Raw genomic sequence first — 14,401 nt, 5'->3', positions numbered from 1 at the left:
GAAATTGTTGTCCGTAGCAACCAATGCATTTTAAGTTATCATCTTTAAAGAGCAGTTTAAAGGGGTACTCTGCCCCCAAACATCTTATCCCTCCACTGGGGACTCCCACGATCTCTGCAGCGCCACCCCGCCGTCATCACTACAGAACACACTGGCTCAGTGCGTGATGATGGGGCGATGCAGGGGACAGAGCATCATGATGTCACGGCTCCACCCCCATGATGTCACATCCCGCCCACTCAATATAAGTCTATGGGAGAGGGCATGGCGATCGTCACGCCCCCTCCCATAGACTTGTATTAAGGGGGGTGGGGCGTGACATCACAGGGGGCAGAGCCTTGACATCAGGATGCTCCGTCCCCTGCATCGCCCCGAGCCAGTGTGCTCTGTAGTGATGACGGTGGGGTGACGCTGCAGAGATCACGGGGGTCCCCAGTGGCGGGACCCCCGCAAACAGACATCTTTTCCCCTAACCTTTGGATAGGGGATAAGATGTCTTGGGCTGAGTACCCCTTTAAATTCTATTTGGTTGCTATGGGCAACACTAAAACAACTTTTGTCAGAACAATTTGAGGCATAATTTTAAGGGGGCATTTAAAGGAAATTCATATTTTTAGTTAAACAATGACGAAATAAAAACCTAAAAAATGTGTATGTTAAGTTTCTTACTTTTCATTGATCAATATATTTTTTCTTTAATTTCTGCTGCCTAGGAGGTAAATAAATGTATTTTTTCCGCATTGAATTAGCATATTATGACCTTTGATTCATTGTTAGAGGATTTCTCATATAATGAATACAGTTTAGAACATAATCTTCATGGGAGCTTACTTTGATTTATGGGGGTGGGTCGTTTCTTATCATATAATAGTACACTGCTTATAGAAAGCTTATAGTAATATTAAATACACAAATAAGAAGTTAAACATGAACTTGAGAAATGCCAATCAAAGTAACCTCCCTGTGATGTATGTGTTACTTCTCCAAAAATGTATATCTAAAATCCCATACGATGAAGTTTCCAATTTTGTGGCATGCAAATTGGGTTACCCATCATCCCCTCCCATATCTATACATTATCATAATGTGATTTTTATAAGGCATTGGATTTACTGTTTCTCTTTTTTTCATTTCTTGCTTTCACCAAGAAATAAAGATTTTAGGCACAGGTAAGCACGTAGAATGAGTCACTTGTATCTCCATGGTGTCCAATTTGATCTGCATAGCCTTTCTGATCATGGTCGTGTGGGGCACCACTGTGGGCATCAGGCAGACACCAATGTTCCTTTGATAGGAGGTTTTTATATAACACATACTTGAATATTCTTATCTGAAGGTCCCACAAATGAATATTACATTAAAACATACTGGTTTCTGGTTTTCTGACCTGTGTTTTGGCTGCGAAACTGGACAGAGACAGGTGTTACAGCATGATCAAAGGAAATTTCCTAGTAGGTACAAGAGGAAGAAAAGACAGGGCTTTGTTCCGTACATGCCCCAGCTGCGAGGCTTTGTTACATAACACGTGGGCTCTGAGTAGTCAGAATTGTGACCTAGCTGGGAAGTTTTTATCAAAGTCTCTGAGCGAAGACTGCAGTAAGTCCTTTATATATATATATATATATATATATATATATATATATATATATATATATAGTGATCCCTCAACTTACAATGGCCTCAACATACAATAGTTTCAACATACAATGGTCTTTTCTGGACCATTGTAACTTGAAACCAGACTCAACATACAATGTACAGACAGTCCAGATCTGTGAAACGTGTCAATGGGCGGAAGAACTGACCAATTAGAATGGGTAATTTACTGGTAAAACGCCCTGTACTCCTGAAGCGTATGCACTGACTGATGTCTGATAGCACCCCCTACAGTACAGGGTGGTACTACATGTTCTGTACACTTTACCTGTGCCAGAGTTACCTGCTCCTTTGGACACCAGGTGAGGGCGACTCCATGTTACTTTTTTAGGACATTGCATGTACTGTACAGGCCCCCGAAGAAGCTCCTGTCCTCTACATAGACCAGTGTTTCCCAAGCAGGGTGTCCCCAGCTGTTGCAAAACTACAACTCCCAGCATGCCTGGACAGCCTTTGGCTGTCCGGGCATGCTGGGAGTTGTAGTTTTGCAACAGCTGGAGGCTCCCTGCTTGGAAAACTCTGACATAGACAGTGATTTACAGCTCCCAGCAGATCTTTCTTACTTTTATATGTAAGGACTTGCTTTATCTATATTAGTTATCTACTTATTTTTCTTTCATTCTCACTTTTTCCTATTTTTGGATGACATTTTGGGGCTTTAGAACCAATTACCAGGTTTCCATAGAGTTCTGGTCTCAACATGCAATGGTTTCAACATACAATGGTCGTCCCAGAACCAATTAATATTGTAACTTGAGGGACCACTGTATGTATGTATATATATATATATATATATATATATATATATATATATATATATGCAAATCAAAAAATGTTGCAGTATCTTGTAATACCTTTTTTATTGGACTAACAGCATTTTGTAGAGAAGCTTTCGGGATTCCTCCCTTTATCAAGTCCAAAGCAAATCTAAGCTCACAAGCAGAAGACACAGGTTACATCTCACAAATATACAGGGGTTAAGACAATAGATGTGGAGAATTCATACTAAGATGAGCCATAAATTGTCCTGTTATGGGAACACAGACTAAATAGATAAGGATGAGAAAAAGGGGGAGGGAGGGGGGAGCAGGGGAGAGACTGGTAATTAAGCAGGACAAAGTGAGATGTAAAAGAGAATCCAGTACAGTACAGGATATAAGAGAATCCAGTACAGTACAGGATATAAGAGAATACAGTACAGTACAGGATATAAGAGAATCCAGAATATAGCACAGGATATAAGAGAATACAGTACAGCACAGGATATAAGAGAATCCAGTACAGTACAGGATATAAGAGAATACAGTACAGTACAGGATATAAGAGAATACAGTACAGCACAGGATATAAGAGAATACAGTACAGTACAGGATATAAGAGAATACAGTACAGTACAGGATATAAGAGAAAACAGTACAGCACAGGATATAAGAGAATCCAGTACAGTACAGGATATAAGAGAATACAGTACAGCACAGGATATAAGAGAATACAGTACAGTACAGGATATAAGAGAATACAGTACAGCACAGGATATAAGAGAATACAGTACAGTACAGGATATAAGAGAATACAGTACAGTACAGGATATAAGAGAATACAGTACAGCACAGGATATAAGAGAATACAGTACAGTACAGGATATAAGAGAATACAGTACAGCACAGGATATAAGAGAATACAGTACAGCACAGGATATAAGAGAATACAGTACAGCACGGGATATAAGAGAATACAGTACAGTACAGGATATAAGAGAATACAGTACAGTACGGGATATAAGAGAATACAGTACAGCACAGGATATAAGAGAATACAGTACAGTACAGGATATAAGAGAATACAGTACAGTACAGGATATAAGAGAATACAGTACAGTACAGGATATAAGAGAATACAGTACAGCACAGGATATAAGAGAATACAGTACAGTACAGGATATAAGAGAATACAGTACAGCACAGGATATAAGAGAATACAGTACAGCACAGGATATAAGAGAATACAGTACAGTACAGGATATAAGAGAATACAGTACAGTACAGGATATAAGAGAATACAGTACAGTACAGGATATAAGAGAATACAGTATATAGTACAGGTTATAAGAAATTTTGATAATGAGATAAGAAGCTCAAATCCACATTAAGTCCCCTGTTTTTCGAGTCAAAAAACAGTATCATTTTGGCTTCAAATGTCTTTCTCTTGTGTGTTTTTGAAATTCCCTCTCAGTATCTTGATTGTAAGGTCATGTATGGAGTGGCCTGTTTGGGTAAAATGGTGTCCAACTGGGGTGCAGTAGTCATTTTCTTTATGGCGGTTGATGGAATGTCTGTGTAGGTTCATCCTTTCGTTGAGTTTCCGGCTGGTTTCACCAATGTAGCATCCCATGTCACACTTGGTGCATTGTATCATGTAGACCACATTTGGGAATGTGCAGGAGTATAGTCCCCTAATGTTATATGTCTTGTTGTTGTGGGTGGCTTCCATCTTGGTGCAGATATGTTGGCAGAGTTTACAGCGGGGTTTGGTGCAGGGTTTGGTCCCATTGTCTGTGTCTGTTCTTTCTGTAGGTAATTTTCGGCTGACCAGCTTTTGTTTTAAATTGTGCGGTTATCTGAAAGCCAAGATGGGAGGTTCAGGGAAGATTTCTTTTAGGATCTCATCTTCCGCCAATATCGGCTGTAGGTCCTTGATAATTTTTCGTATTTCTTCAAAGGCCGGATTGTATGTGGCTACCAGTGGTACGCGTGGTGATGGTTGTCTCTCTCTGTATTGTAGCAGGTGTTCCCGTGGTGTTTGAAGGGCGGAGTGTATTTTCCTATTGATCGTCCTAGGTTTGTATCCTTTTTGTTTGAATTTCTCAGACAGTGTTTGTAGGTGCAGGTCTCTGTCATCAGGGTTGGAGCAGATGCGATGGTACCTGGTAGCTTGGCTGTGTATGATGCCTTTCTTTGTGTGTGATGGATGGAAACTGGTTTAGTCTGTGTTCCTATAACAGGACAATTTATGGCCCATCTTAGTGTGAATTCTCCACATCTATTGTCTTAACCCCTGCATATTTGTGAGATGTAACCTGTGTCTTCTACTTGTGAGCTTAGATTTGCTTTGGACTTGATAAAGGGAGGAATCCCGAAAGCTTCTCTACAAAATGCTGTTAGTCCAATAAAAAAGGTATTACAAGATACTGCAACATTTTATGATTTGCATCTGCATGACTGGACTAACACGGCTACTCAAATTTACTATATATATATATATATATATATATATATATATATATATATATATATATAAAAGTGCTCCAATACAATGGGAGCCAATTTATTCTCAATCTTAAAGGGAACCTTTCATCAGAGGATTCTGTATTTATGGCAGAAACACACAAGGTTTTTATATACAAAGTCACTTTCTTCTCTGTAGATCTCTGTACATCTATTATTTATTCTCTCAACATCATTAACTCTTCCATGCCTGTTTGTCGGGAGCACTCTCTACTAGTGTTGCTCGCGAATATTCGCAATGCAAATTTTATTTGCGAATTCGCCAATATAGCACTATATATTCGTAATTACGAATATTTTTTTTTCCACAGTACACATCACAGTGATCATCCCTCTCTGCTTCCAACTTGAGTGTGGTCTAAAGAAGGCTCTAATGCTACTGTGTGAGACTTGCGTACGAATTTTCGCATATGGGAAAATTTGCATATGCAAATTTCCGCATATGCGAATTTTAGCTTATGCAACTTTGCCGCATATGCTTATTTTCGCACATGCGAATTTTCGTTTATGCTAATTTTAACATATGCAAATTTTCACATATGCGAATTTTCACATATGCGAAAATATAACGCAAATATTACGAATATGCGAATTTAGCAAATATATGACAAATATTCGTCCATATATTTGCGCAATATCGCGAATTCGAATATGGCCTATGCTGCTCAACACTACTCTCTACCACAGTGACAGACTGTATAGTATCTACTTGATAATATATTTATCTACAAAGTTGTGGCCAAGTTTTATGACTGTGATATCATGTTCTTGTTGCTTTGTCAATCATAGGGTTCTTAAAATGCTATTCTAGGAAACAATTTACACAGTCGATTATATGTAAGCTGAATAGTTGATAACTGCTGTAGGTCAGAATATCCCTTTATTGATGAAATATGAAAATGTTATTGAAATAGAATAACAAATAAGTTTATTTCCCAGACAAACCTACAACTATATGCAAAGCAACAAAAGCAATGCTTTGCCAATGAGCGTTATTAGCAAACCTTCATTAGGCTAGGTTTCCACTTTTTCTGGCAGTTTTTGGATATCTGCCACTGCAGTTTTTGAGCCAAAGCCAGAAATGTATTCAAAAAGAATAGGACATATAAAGAAAGGACTTACACTTCTCCTCCCTTATGGATCCACTTCTGACTTTGGCTCAAAAACTGCAGTGGCAGTAATCCAAAAACTACCAGAAAAAAAACCAAGTGGAACTTAGTCTTACGGTTGGTACCTTGTAATTACTCTGGACACATATTCTTAACCCCTTAAGGACCAAGTCCATTTTGACCTTAAAGGGGTACTCCGCCCCTAGACATCTTATCCTCTATCCAAAGGATAGAGGATAAGATGTCAGATGGCCGCGGTCCCGCTGCTGGGGACCCCCGGGATCCCCACTGCGGCACTGCGCTATCATTACAGCACAGAGCGAGTTCGCTCTGCACGTAATGACTGGCGATACAGGGGCCGGAGCATCGTTACGTCACGGCTCCGCCCTTCGTGACTTCATGGCCCACCCCTTTCAATACAAGTCTATGGGAGGGAGTGTGGCCGCCGTCATGCCCCTCTGCCATAGACTTGCATTAAGGGGACGAGCCGTGATGTCACGAGGGGCGGAGCCATGACATCACGCTGCTCCGTCCCCTGTATTGCCCGTCATTATGCACAGAGCGAACTTCCCGGGGCTCCCCAGCAGTGGGACCATGGCGATCTGACATCTTATCCCCGATCCTTTGGATAGGGGATAAGATGTCTAGGGGCGGAGTACCCCTTTAAGGACCAGGCCAATTTATTTTTGCATTTTCATTTTTTCTTCCTCGTCTTCTAAAAATCGTATTTCTTTTATATTTTCATTCACAGACCAGTATGAGGGCTTGTTTTTTGCACGACCAGTTGTCCTGCATAATGACATCACTCATTTTACCATAAAATGTATGGTGCAACCAAAAAAATACTATTTGTGTGGGGAAATTAAAAAGAAAACCGCAACTTTGCAAATTTTGGAAAGTTTTGTTTTCAGGCCGTACAATTTACGGTAAAAATGACATGTGTTCTTTATTCTGTGGATCAATACGACTAAAGTGATAGCCAAATCACAAACTTTTTAACCAAATTAGCATGTTTAAAATCCTTCTATTTTGACGACCTATAACTTTTTAGTTTTTCTGTATAAGCGGCGGTATGAGGGCTCATTTTTTGCACCATGATCTTTACTTTTTATTGATACCACAATTGTGTATATAAAACTTTCATACATTTTTTTTATAATTTTTTTAAAAATAAAATGTGACAAAAAAAGCAGCAATTTTACGTTCACGCCATTGACCGTACGGTATCAATAACATAATTTAATAGTTCGGACATTTACACACACAGCAATGTTTACATCCTTGGTCGTTAAGGGGTTAAAGGGGTACTCCGCTGCTCAGCATTTGGATCAAACTGTTCCGAATGCTGGAGCCGGCGCTGGGAGCTCTTGATGTCATAGCCCCGCCCCCTCACAATGTCATGCTCCGCCCCCTCATTGCAAATCTATGTGAGGAGACGTGACAGCCGTCATGTCCTCTCCCATAGACTTGCATTGAGGGGCGGGGTGTGACTTCATGAGTCGGCGGGGCTATGACATCACGAGCTCCCGGCGCCGGTTCCAGCGCTCGGAGAAGTTTGTTCCAAATGCTGAGCAGTAGAGTACCTCTTTAACAAGGTTTTTCATTTGCAATATTTTTTTACTTGTTTATCTATATGCTGAACAGTCTTCTGAAAAGCAGCCAATTCTACGCCTGCGCTGTTTTTCCCAGCATCATTGCTTTTTAGTTTCTGTAACAAACTTTGTGTATGTTACTGTTATTACGTTGAATAACAGATTTGGATTATTTCTTGCGTTGGTGAGACAAAGCATTTTGGCACCCAAGGCAAGGATCTACACTGCTTTGTGTTAGACCCATCTACATAAAAATAAAGCAGTCATAACATACGGCTTATATTTTGGCTTCTGCGCACTTTTTAGGCTTATATTTCCTTAACAGAGTTCAAAGAAGCTATTAACATTCTGGGCTGAGGGACTTCAGGTGCGGAATAAATAAAGACACATTTGTAAGCAGATAACTATATTCATTGAGTGTTGGCCTTATACCAATAAAGGGGATGTCTAGTTCTTAAAAGGGTACTCCAGTGAAAACCTTTTTTCTTTTAAATCAACTGGTGGCAGAAAGTTAAACATATTTGTAAATTACTTCTATTAAAAAATGTTAATCCTTCCAATACTTATTAGCTGCTGAATGCTACAGAGGAAATTCCTTTCTTTATGGAACACCGATGACATTGCGAGCACAGTGCTCTCTGCTGACATCTCTGTCCATTTTAGCAACCATGCATAGCAGATGTATGCAAAGAGCAGCATGGTGGCTCAGTGGTTAGCACTGCTGCCTTGCAGTGCTGGGGACTTGGGTTCAAATCCCACTAAGGACAACAATAAATAAAGTGTTATTATTATAATAATGTCAGCAGAGAGAACTGTGCTCGTGATGTCATCAGAGAGCATTCCAAAAAGAAAAGAATTTCCTCTGTAGTATTCAGCAGCTAATAAGTACAGGAAGGATTAAGATTTTTTAATTGAAGTAATTTACAAATATGTTTAACTTTCTGCCACCAGTTGATTTAAAAGAAAAAAGGTTTTCACTGGAGTACCCCTTTAACTATATACAGTGTAGAAATCCCCTTTTGTAGACCATACCGCAAGAGCTGAGTTTGTCTCTTAGTGGCCTGAGAACCACACATTATGGTATAGCTCATCTAGATAGATCACACAGAAGATAACCTTGGTGATGGGGACCATGGTAATTTAGGTGTTCCAAAGTGTGTAAGAGCAAGATCAAGCTGGATCTCTCTTCCATTCTGGAGAATTTACAATTCATATTCAATGGTGTAGATGAGGCCGGTATGGTTTAGGTCAGGTCAAGTCAGAGTTCTGTCTGTAATTGAATTCAGGGCAGAAAGCTTCTCCTTACAAGTCTTCACAGAACAGAGAAGATAATCAGTTGGCCTCTGTCTTCCCTAATGTAATTATTTTAGCTTGGATAGTTAGGCATCGTATACAGGATTCAAATGGGAAATTAGCTGGAGTGCCCATGTCTCTGTGTCTTAAAAAGGAGAACTCTTGAGGTTTAAGTTGGTCCATTATTGTCAGTGCCTGGTATTTCTGATGGGCGGGTTAGACTGTAGGGTTTCGGGGGCTTACCATATAGAGTAACGTATGGTTCTGTTGGTGGTGGTGGGAAAAAGAAAGGTGGAAATGTTTCTCTACAAAGGGTATTACCGTATTTTTTGCCATATAAGATGCTCCGGCATATAAGATGCACCCAAATTTAAAGGAGGAAAATCTATAAAAAAAAGATTCTGAACCAAATACAATGTAAAGTATAGGACAGTGATCTTCAACCTGCGGACCTCCAGATATTGCAAAACTACAACTCCTGGCATGCCAGGAGTTGTAGTTTTGCAACATCTGGAGGTCCGCAGGTTGAAGACCACTGGTATAGGAGGTAATACTCACGTGTCCCCGCCGCTCCGGACCAGTCACCACTCGTCACCGCTGCCCTGGATGTCGCCCTCCATCGCTGTCGCCGCGTCCCCGGGGTATCCCCGTCGCTCCGGAACGTCTCTGCTGCCCGGGATCCTCGCTCTCCGTCACCGGCATCACGTTGCCACGCACGCCGCTCCTATTGGATGACGGGACAGCGTGCGCGACGACGTGATGATGACGAAGGAGAGCGCCGGCCATGCAGGGGATCCCGGCACGGAGCAGTCATTCGCCAATCGGACACCGAGGAGTCAGGTAAGGTCCCTCCAGGTGTCCTGTAAGCTGTTCGGGACTCCGCGATTTCACCGCGGCGGTCCCGAACAACCCGACTGAGCAACCGGGTTAGTTTCACTTTCGCTTCAGATGCGGCGGTCAGCTTTGATCGCCGCGTCTGAAGGGTTAATACAGGGCATCACCGCGATCGGTGATGTCCTGTATTAGCCGCGGGTCCCAGCCGTTGATGGCCGCAGGGACCGCCGCGATATGACAGGGTTTTAATGTGCATTTGCCGTCTAAGACACACCAACTTCCCCCCCCCCCCCCCACAGTTTTGGGGAAGAAAAAGTGCGTCTTATACGGCGAATAATACGGTACTTCTCCTATGTTGTAGTCCATAGCACAAGTCAGGTCTTTTATGAAATATGGAATGGAGGACCTTCATGGCTGAAGTTTATGTGACAGCAGAGCATGTTGGCTGGACAAGTTGAGTAGAGTGGTGGGTGGTTTTGCATAGTAGTCCCCTGTCATTTATACACATTGGCATCCAGAGTGCCCACACATCTGTATGTCCATAGTAGTGATGCAATGATATATGAGACAGTGGATGTAAAAAATCCATATGCATAAGGCATAGGCTACTATAATAGCTCTGATTGTTTCAACATCTTCAGAGTCTCCAGCGATTTTCTGGAAAGTGTGGATGTCATTGTAATTCTTATAAAAAATTTAAAAAAAACAATTAAACAGACAGAAGATGCAGCCTTCTAAATTCCTGTTGATACAGTCCTCTCTCATTATAATAAATGGAACAATACTGTATGCTCGTCATAATGTTCCTTAGAAACCGCATACCTTGCTTGTGTTGTTTCTAAGCCAGCAAAATCGAAAAAGATGCTTTTTGCAATTGCTCTAAAGGGAGCCAGATCAGATGAAAAATTTCTGCAACTTAATTACCTTTGCTGCTTTGATCGAAAGAAAAAAAAAAACCTCGATGCTGTGTGTATTTCTTCATTCATCTGTTGGGCTTAGTAGACTATAGATAGGGATCTCTCATTTTTTCCATTAATTTCTTACTACACAGGCTGCCAAATAGTGTTTCAGCAATGAAAATTGAGAAGGGGATTTGACTTCTCGCATAATGATTATGGCAGAGTTAAATCTGCATGCTGGAGGCGGATAGAACTGTAACAAAGATCGTTATCTGTTTGGCACACCGCGTCCCGTTCTTAGCGAAACGCTCTTGTACTTGAGTGAGGAGAGTAGTGAGTGCTTTCTGAGACGTGAACATTAAGAAATCTATTTAAATAAAAGACTTCAAAGTAACTGATAAAGTTACTTTTTCTTTGAATTATAGAATATTGTGGGTACTTTATTATTGGTTGCGTCTCAAGAGAGCTTGATTCTTTTGTCTCAATATTGAACATTTTACAATCATACTAATTTGAGTGCCCAGCTGCATGGCAGACAGATTGGTAAATGTTCATGCCACATTTAGTTTGAAGGTTTTACATATAGGCCGGGAATGTTCTTTCACCTATAGGACAACATGTTCATAGACTTTTGTTATCTAAAGATCATTTTGGGCCAAGAAGCTGGGAAGAGTTATGTTGTAACACGCATACATGTATATTATATTTTACTACCCCATTTAAAGTGGTTATCCAGGGAAAAAAACTTTTTATATATGTATATATCAACTGGCTCCAGAAAGTTTAACAGATTTGTAAATGACTTCTATTAAAAAAAATCTTAATCCTTTCAGTACATATGAGCTGCTGAAGTTGAGTTGTTCTTTTCTGTCTAAGAGCTCTCTGATGACACCTGTCTTGGGAACTGTCCAGAGTAGAAACAAATTTCCGTAGCAAACCTCTTCTACTCTGTGCAGTTCCCGAGACTAATAAGTACTGGAAGGATTACGATTTTTTAATACAAGTAATTTATAAATCTAAACAATAATAAGGCAAGAAAAGGGAGAGGACACTAGAGGCAGACTTCACCTGGACTGGAATGCGGCTTGATCCTGGTACCTAACTGTGTGTCTCCTGTGGGGTGCACACACACAAGTATGAAGTGTCAACGATAATAAATTGAGAAAAACGTAGGTGCACTCACCGCTCGGCGGAGACAGCTGCGTGGCGGGGTCCGGTTCACGGGGAGCTGGATCTCAACATCGGCGCAGGAAATGTTGAGCTTGGAGGCTACGCCGGCAGTTTCGCACGTAAGTGCGTGCTTCTTCCGGCCTCGCTGAGGCCGGAAGAAGCACGCACTTACGTGTGAAACTGCCGGCGTAGCCTCCAAGCACCACATTTGCTACACCAATGTTGAGATCCAGCTCCCCGTGAACCGGACCCCGCCACGCACCTGTCTCCGCCGAGCGGTGAGTGCACCTACGTTTTTCTCAATTCACTAATTTATAAATCTGTTTAACTTTCTGGAGCCAGTTGATATATATACTGCACCATGTTTGGATGTTGCTTTTAGTATTTGTATATGAATATTTAATTGATTATTTACATAAAAACCATTGAGGACCTGAACTTCTTCCATCTGTTCCCTGCAGACATTATATGGTGCTGTTTAAGTGTCCCTGTCATTTTCAAAACCGTTTGACATGTCACAGAGAAATGTCAAAATGTTTATTGGTCATTAGAATGAGCGGGGAGAAGCGCACGGTTGTGCACTCACTTTCTGTACTGGACAGGCTCCATCATAGACTTAGGGTATGTTCACATGGCGGACTGTCTGTGTGGAAATCCTTACGGACATTCAGCTGCAGTAGAGTCCCATTGATTTTGTAGGGATTCTGCTGCACTGTCCACACTGCAACATTTCCACAGATGTTTCTGCTGTGGAAATCCTGATTCCAGCATCTGTAGAAAGAATAGACTTGTCTATTATGTCTGTGGATTCCGCTCAGAAATGCATTGCTGTCTATGAGACAAGACATTTCGGAGTGGTCCTAGCGCCCGCCAGATCATTCTGATGTGCAGAAGGCCCCTCCTATTTTCCTGGGTAGACATTCCTCACATTTTCGCCTGTGCAAACCTGGCCTTATTAATGAATCTCATCAACTAAATAAAGCTTGCAGTGAGCCGGGAAGTTAAGAGCACAACCTGTTCTACTGATCAGTGGTCTAAACACTTGGACTCCAGCCAATAAAAACATTTGACATGTGAATAGTTTTTCTAAATAACAGGGACACTTTATAATTCTATAGTGATTATAAGTGGTAAGCTGACTTTATATGGTTTCCTTTTGGTTCAATACAGACTCCTCATTATGGGTATGAGGGTAGAAATGGATCATGTAGTGAGCCTCCCTGCTCTATCAATTAATAGGAATCTTAGCAGTTGGCCTCCAACTATCCACTGTCTATCACCTTGTAGGTGGTTATGTAGGTTTCCACTGAATAGACCCTTTAAAACTTTAGTGTCATTTGGAAAGCATTTGACATGTCCAGATCATGAGTTACAGGTGACAGGCGCAGCTGTCACTCAAACCCAACTCATTCACATAGACTCTAATAGAGCGAGTGATTCACCTCTGGCAGCTGGCTAGGCAGTACGGCACACTGCTGTGCATTCCAATAGGTTATAACTCTTGACTGAGACCCCGTGCAATCGAAACTTTCCACATGACAGGACAACATGTCTGGTCCAGTTTTCCAATTGACAGTAAAAGTTTAATCTTTATATACCATTCATTTCTAAATGATTTAAAAAAAAATATTTTTCTGTAGTTTGAAATTTCACAACATTATCCATTAACCTCTGTTCTGTATATTGGAATATGCTACCCTGCCTGATACACTAGAATACATTACCCTGCCTGATACACTGGAATACACTACCCTGCCTGATACATTGGAATACACTACCCTGCCTGATACACAAGAATACACTACCCTGCCTGATACACTGGAATACACTACCCTGCCTGATACACTGGAATACACTACCCTGCCTGATACATTGGAATACACTACCCTGCCTGATACACAAGAATACACTACCCTGCCTGATACACTAGAATACATTACCCTGCCTGATACACTGGAATACACTACCCTGCCTGATACATTGGAATACACTACCCTGCCTGATACACAAGAATACACTACCCTGCCTGATACACTGGAATACACTACCCTGCCTGATACACTGGAATACACTACCCTGCCTAATACACTGGAATACACTACCCTGCCTAATACACTGGAATACACTACCCTGCCTGATACATTGGAATACACTACCCTGCCTGATACATTGGAATATACTACCCTGCTTGATACACTAGAATATACTACCCTGCCTAATACACTAGAATACATTACCCTGCCTGATACACTGGAATACACTACCCTGCCTGATACACTGGAATACACTACCCTGCCTGATACACTGGAATACACTTCACTGCCTGATACACTAGAATACTCTACCCTGCCTGATACACTGGAATACACTGCCCTGCCTGATACATTGGAATACACTACCCTGCCTAATACACTAGAATACATGACCCTGCCTGATACACTGGAATACACTACCCTGCCTGGAACACTGGAATACACTACACTGCCTGATACACTGGAATACACTACCCTGGCTGATACACTGGAATACACTACCATGCCTGATACATTGGAATACACTACCCT

The 14,401-nt window shown here is 41.3% G+C and overlaps 1 protein-coding gene across 21 annotated transcripts in view; it reads left to right on the top strand.

The window, feature by feature from the left end:
- The window catches only part of TENM3 (teneurin transmembrane protein 3), a 2,657,329-nt gene that overhangs the window by 2,562,219 nt on the left and 80,709 nt on the right, over nucleotides 1-14,401 (top strand). For 12 of the 21 annotated variants that reach the window (XM_056560421.1, XM_056560526.1, XM_056560513.1 and 9 more), the window contains one exon: nucleotides 1,147-1,169. The exons of 4 other annotated variants lie outside the window; for them this stretch is intronic. In XM_056560421.1, the coding sequence (XP_056416396.1) occupies nucleotides 1,147-1,169 (23 nt within the window). The remainder of the gene's footprint in view (nucleotides 1-1,146; nucleotides 1,170-14,401) is intronic. 5 more of the 21 variants (XM_056560498.1, XM_056560479.1, XM_056560464.1 and 2 more) reach the window with 1 other exon arrangement.

This window comes from Hyla sarda, chromosome 1 (assembly GCF_029499605.1).
Source record: "Hyla sarda isolate aHylSar1 chromosome 1, aHylSar1.hap1, whole genome shotgun sequence".
NCBI lineage: Eukaryota > Metazoa > Chordata > Amphibia > Anura > Hylidae > Hyla > Hyla sarda.
This window is presented reverse-complemented; position numbering and strand designations above follow the sequence as displayed.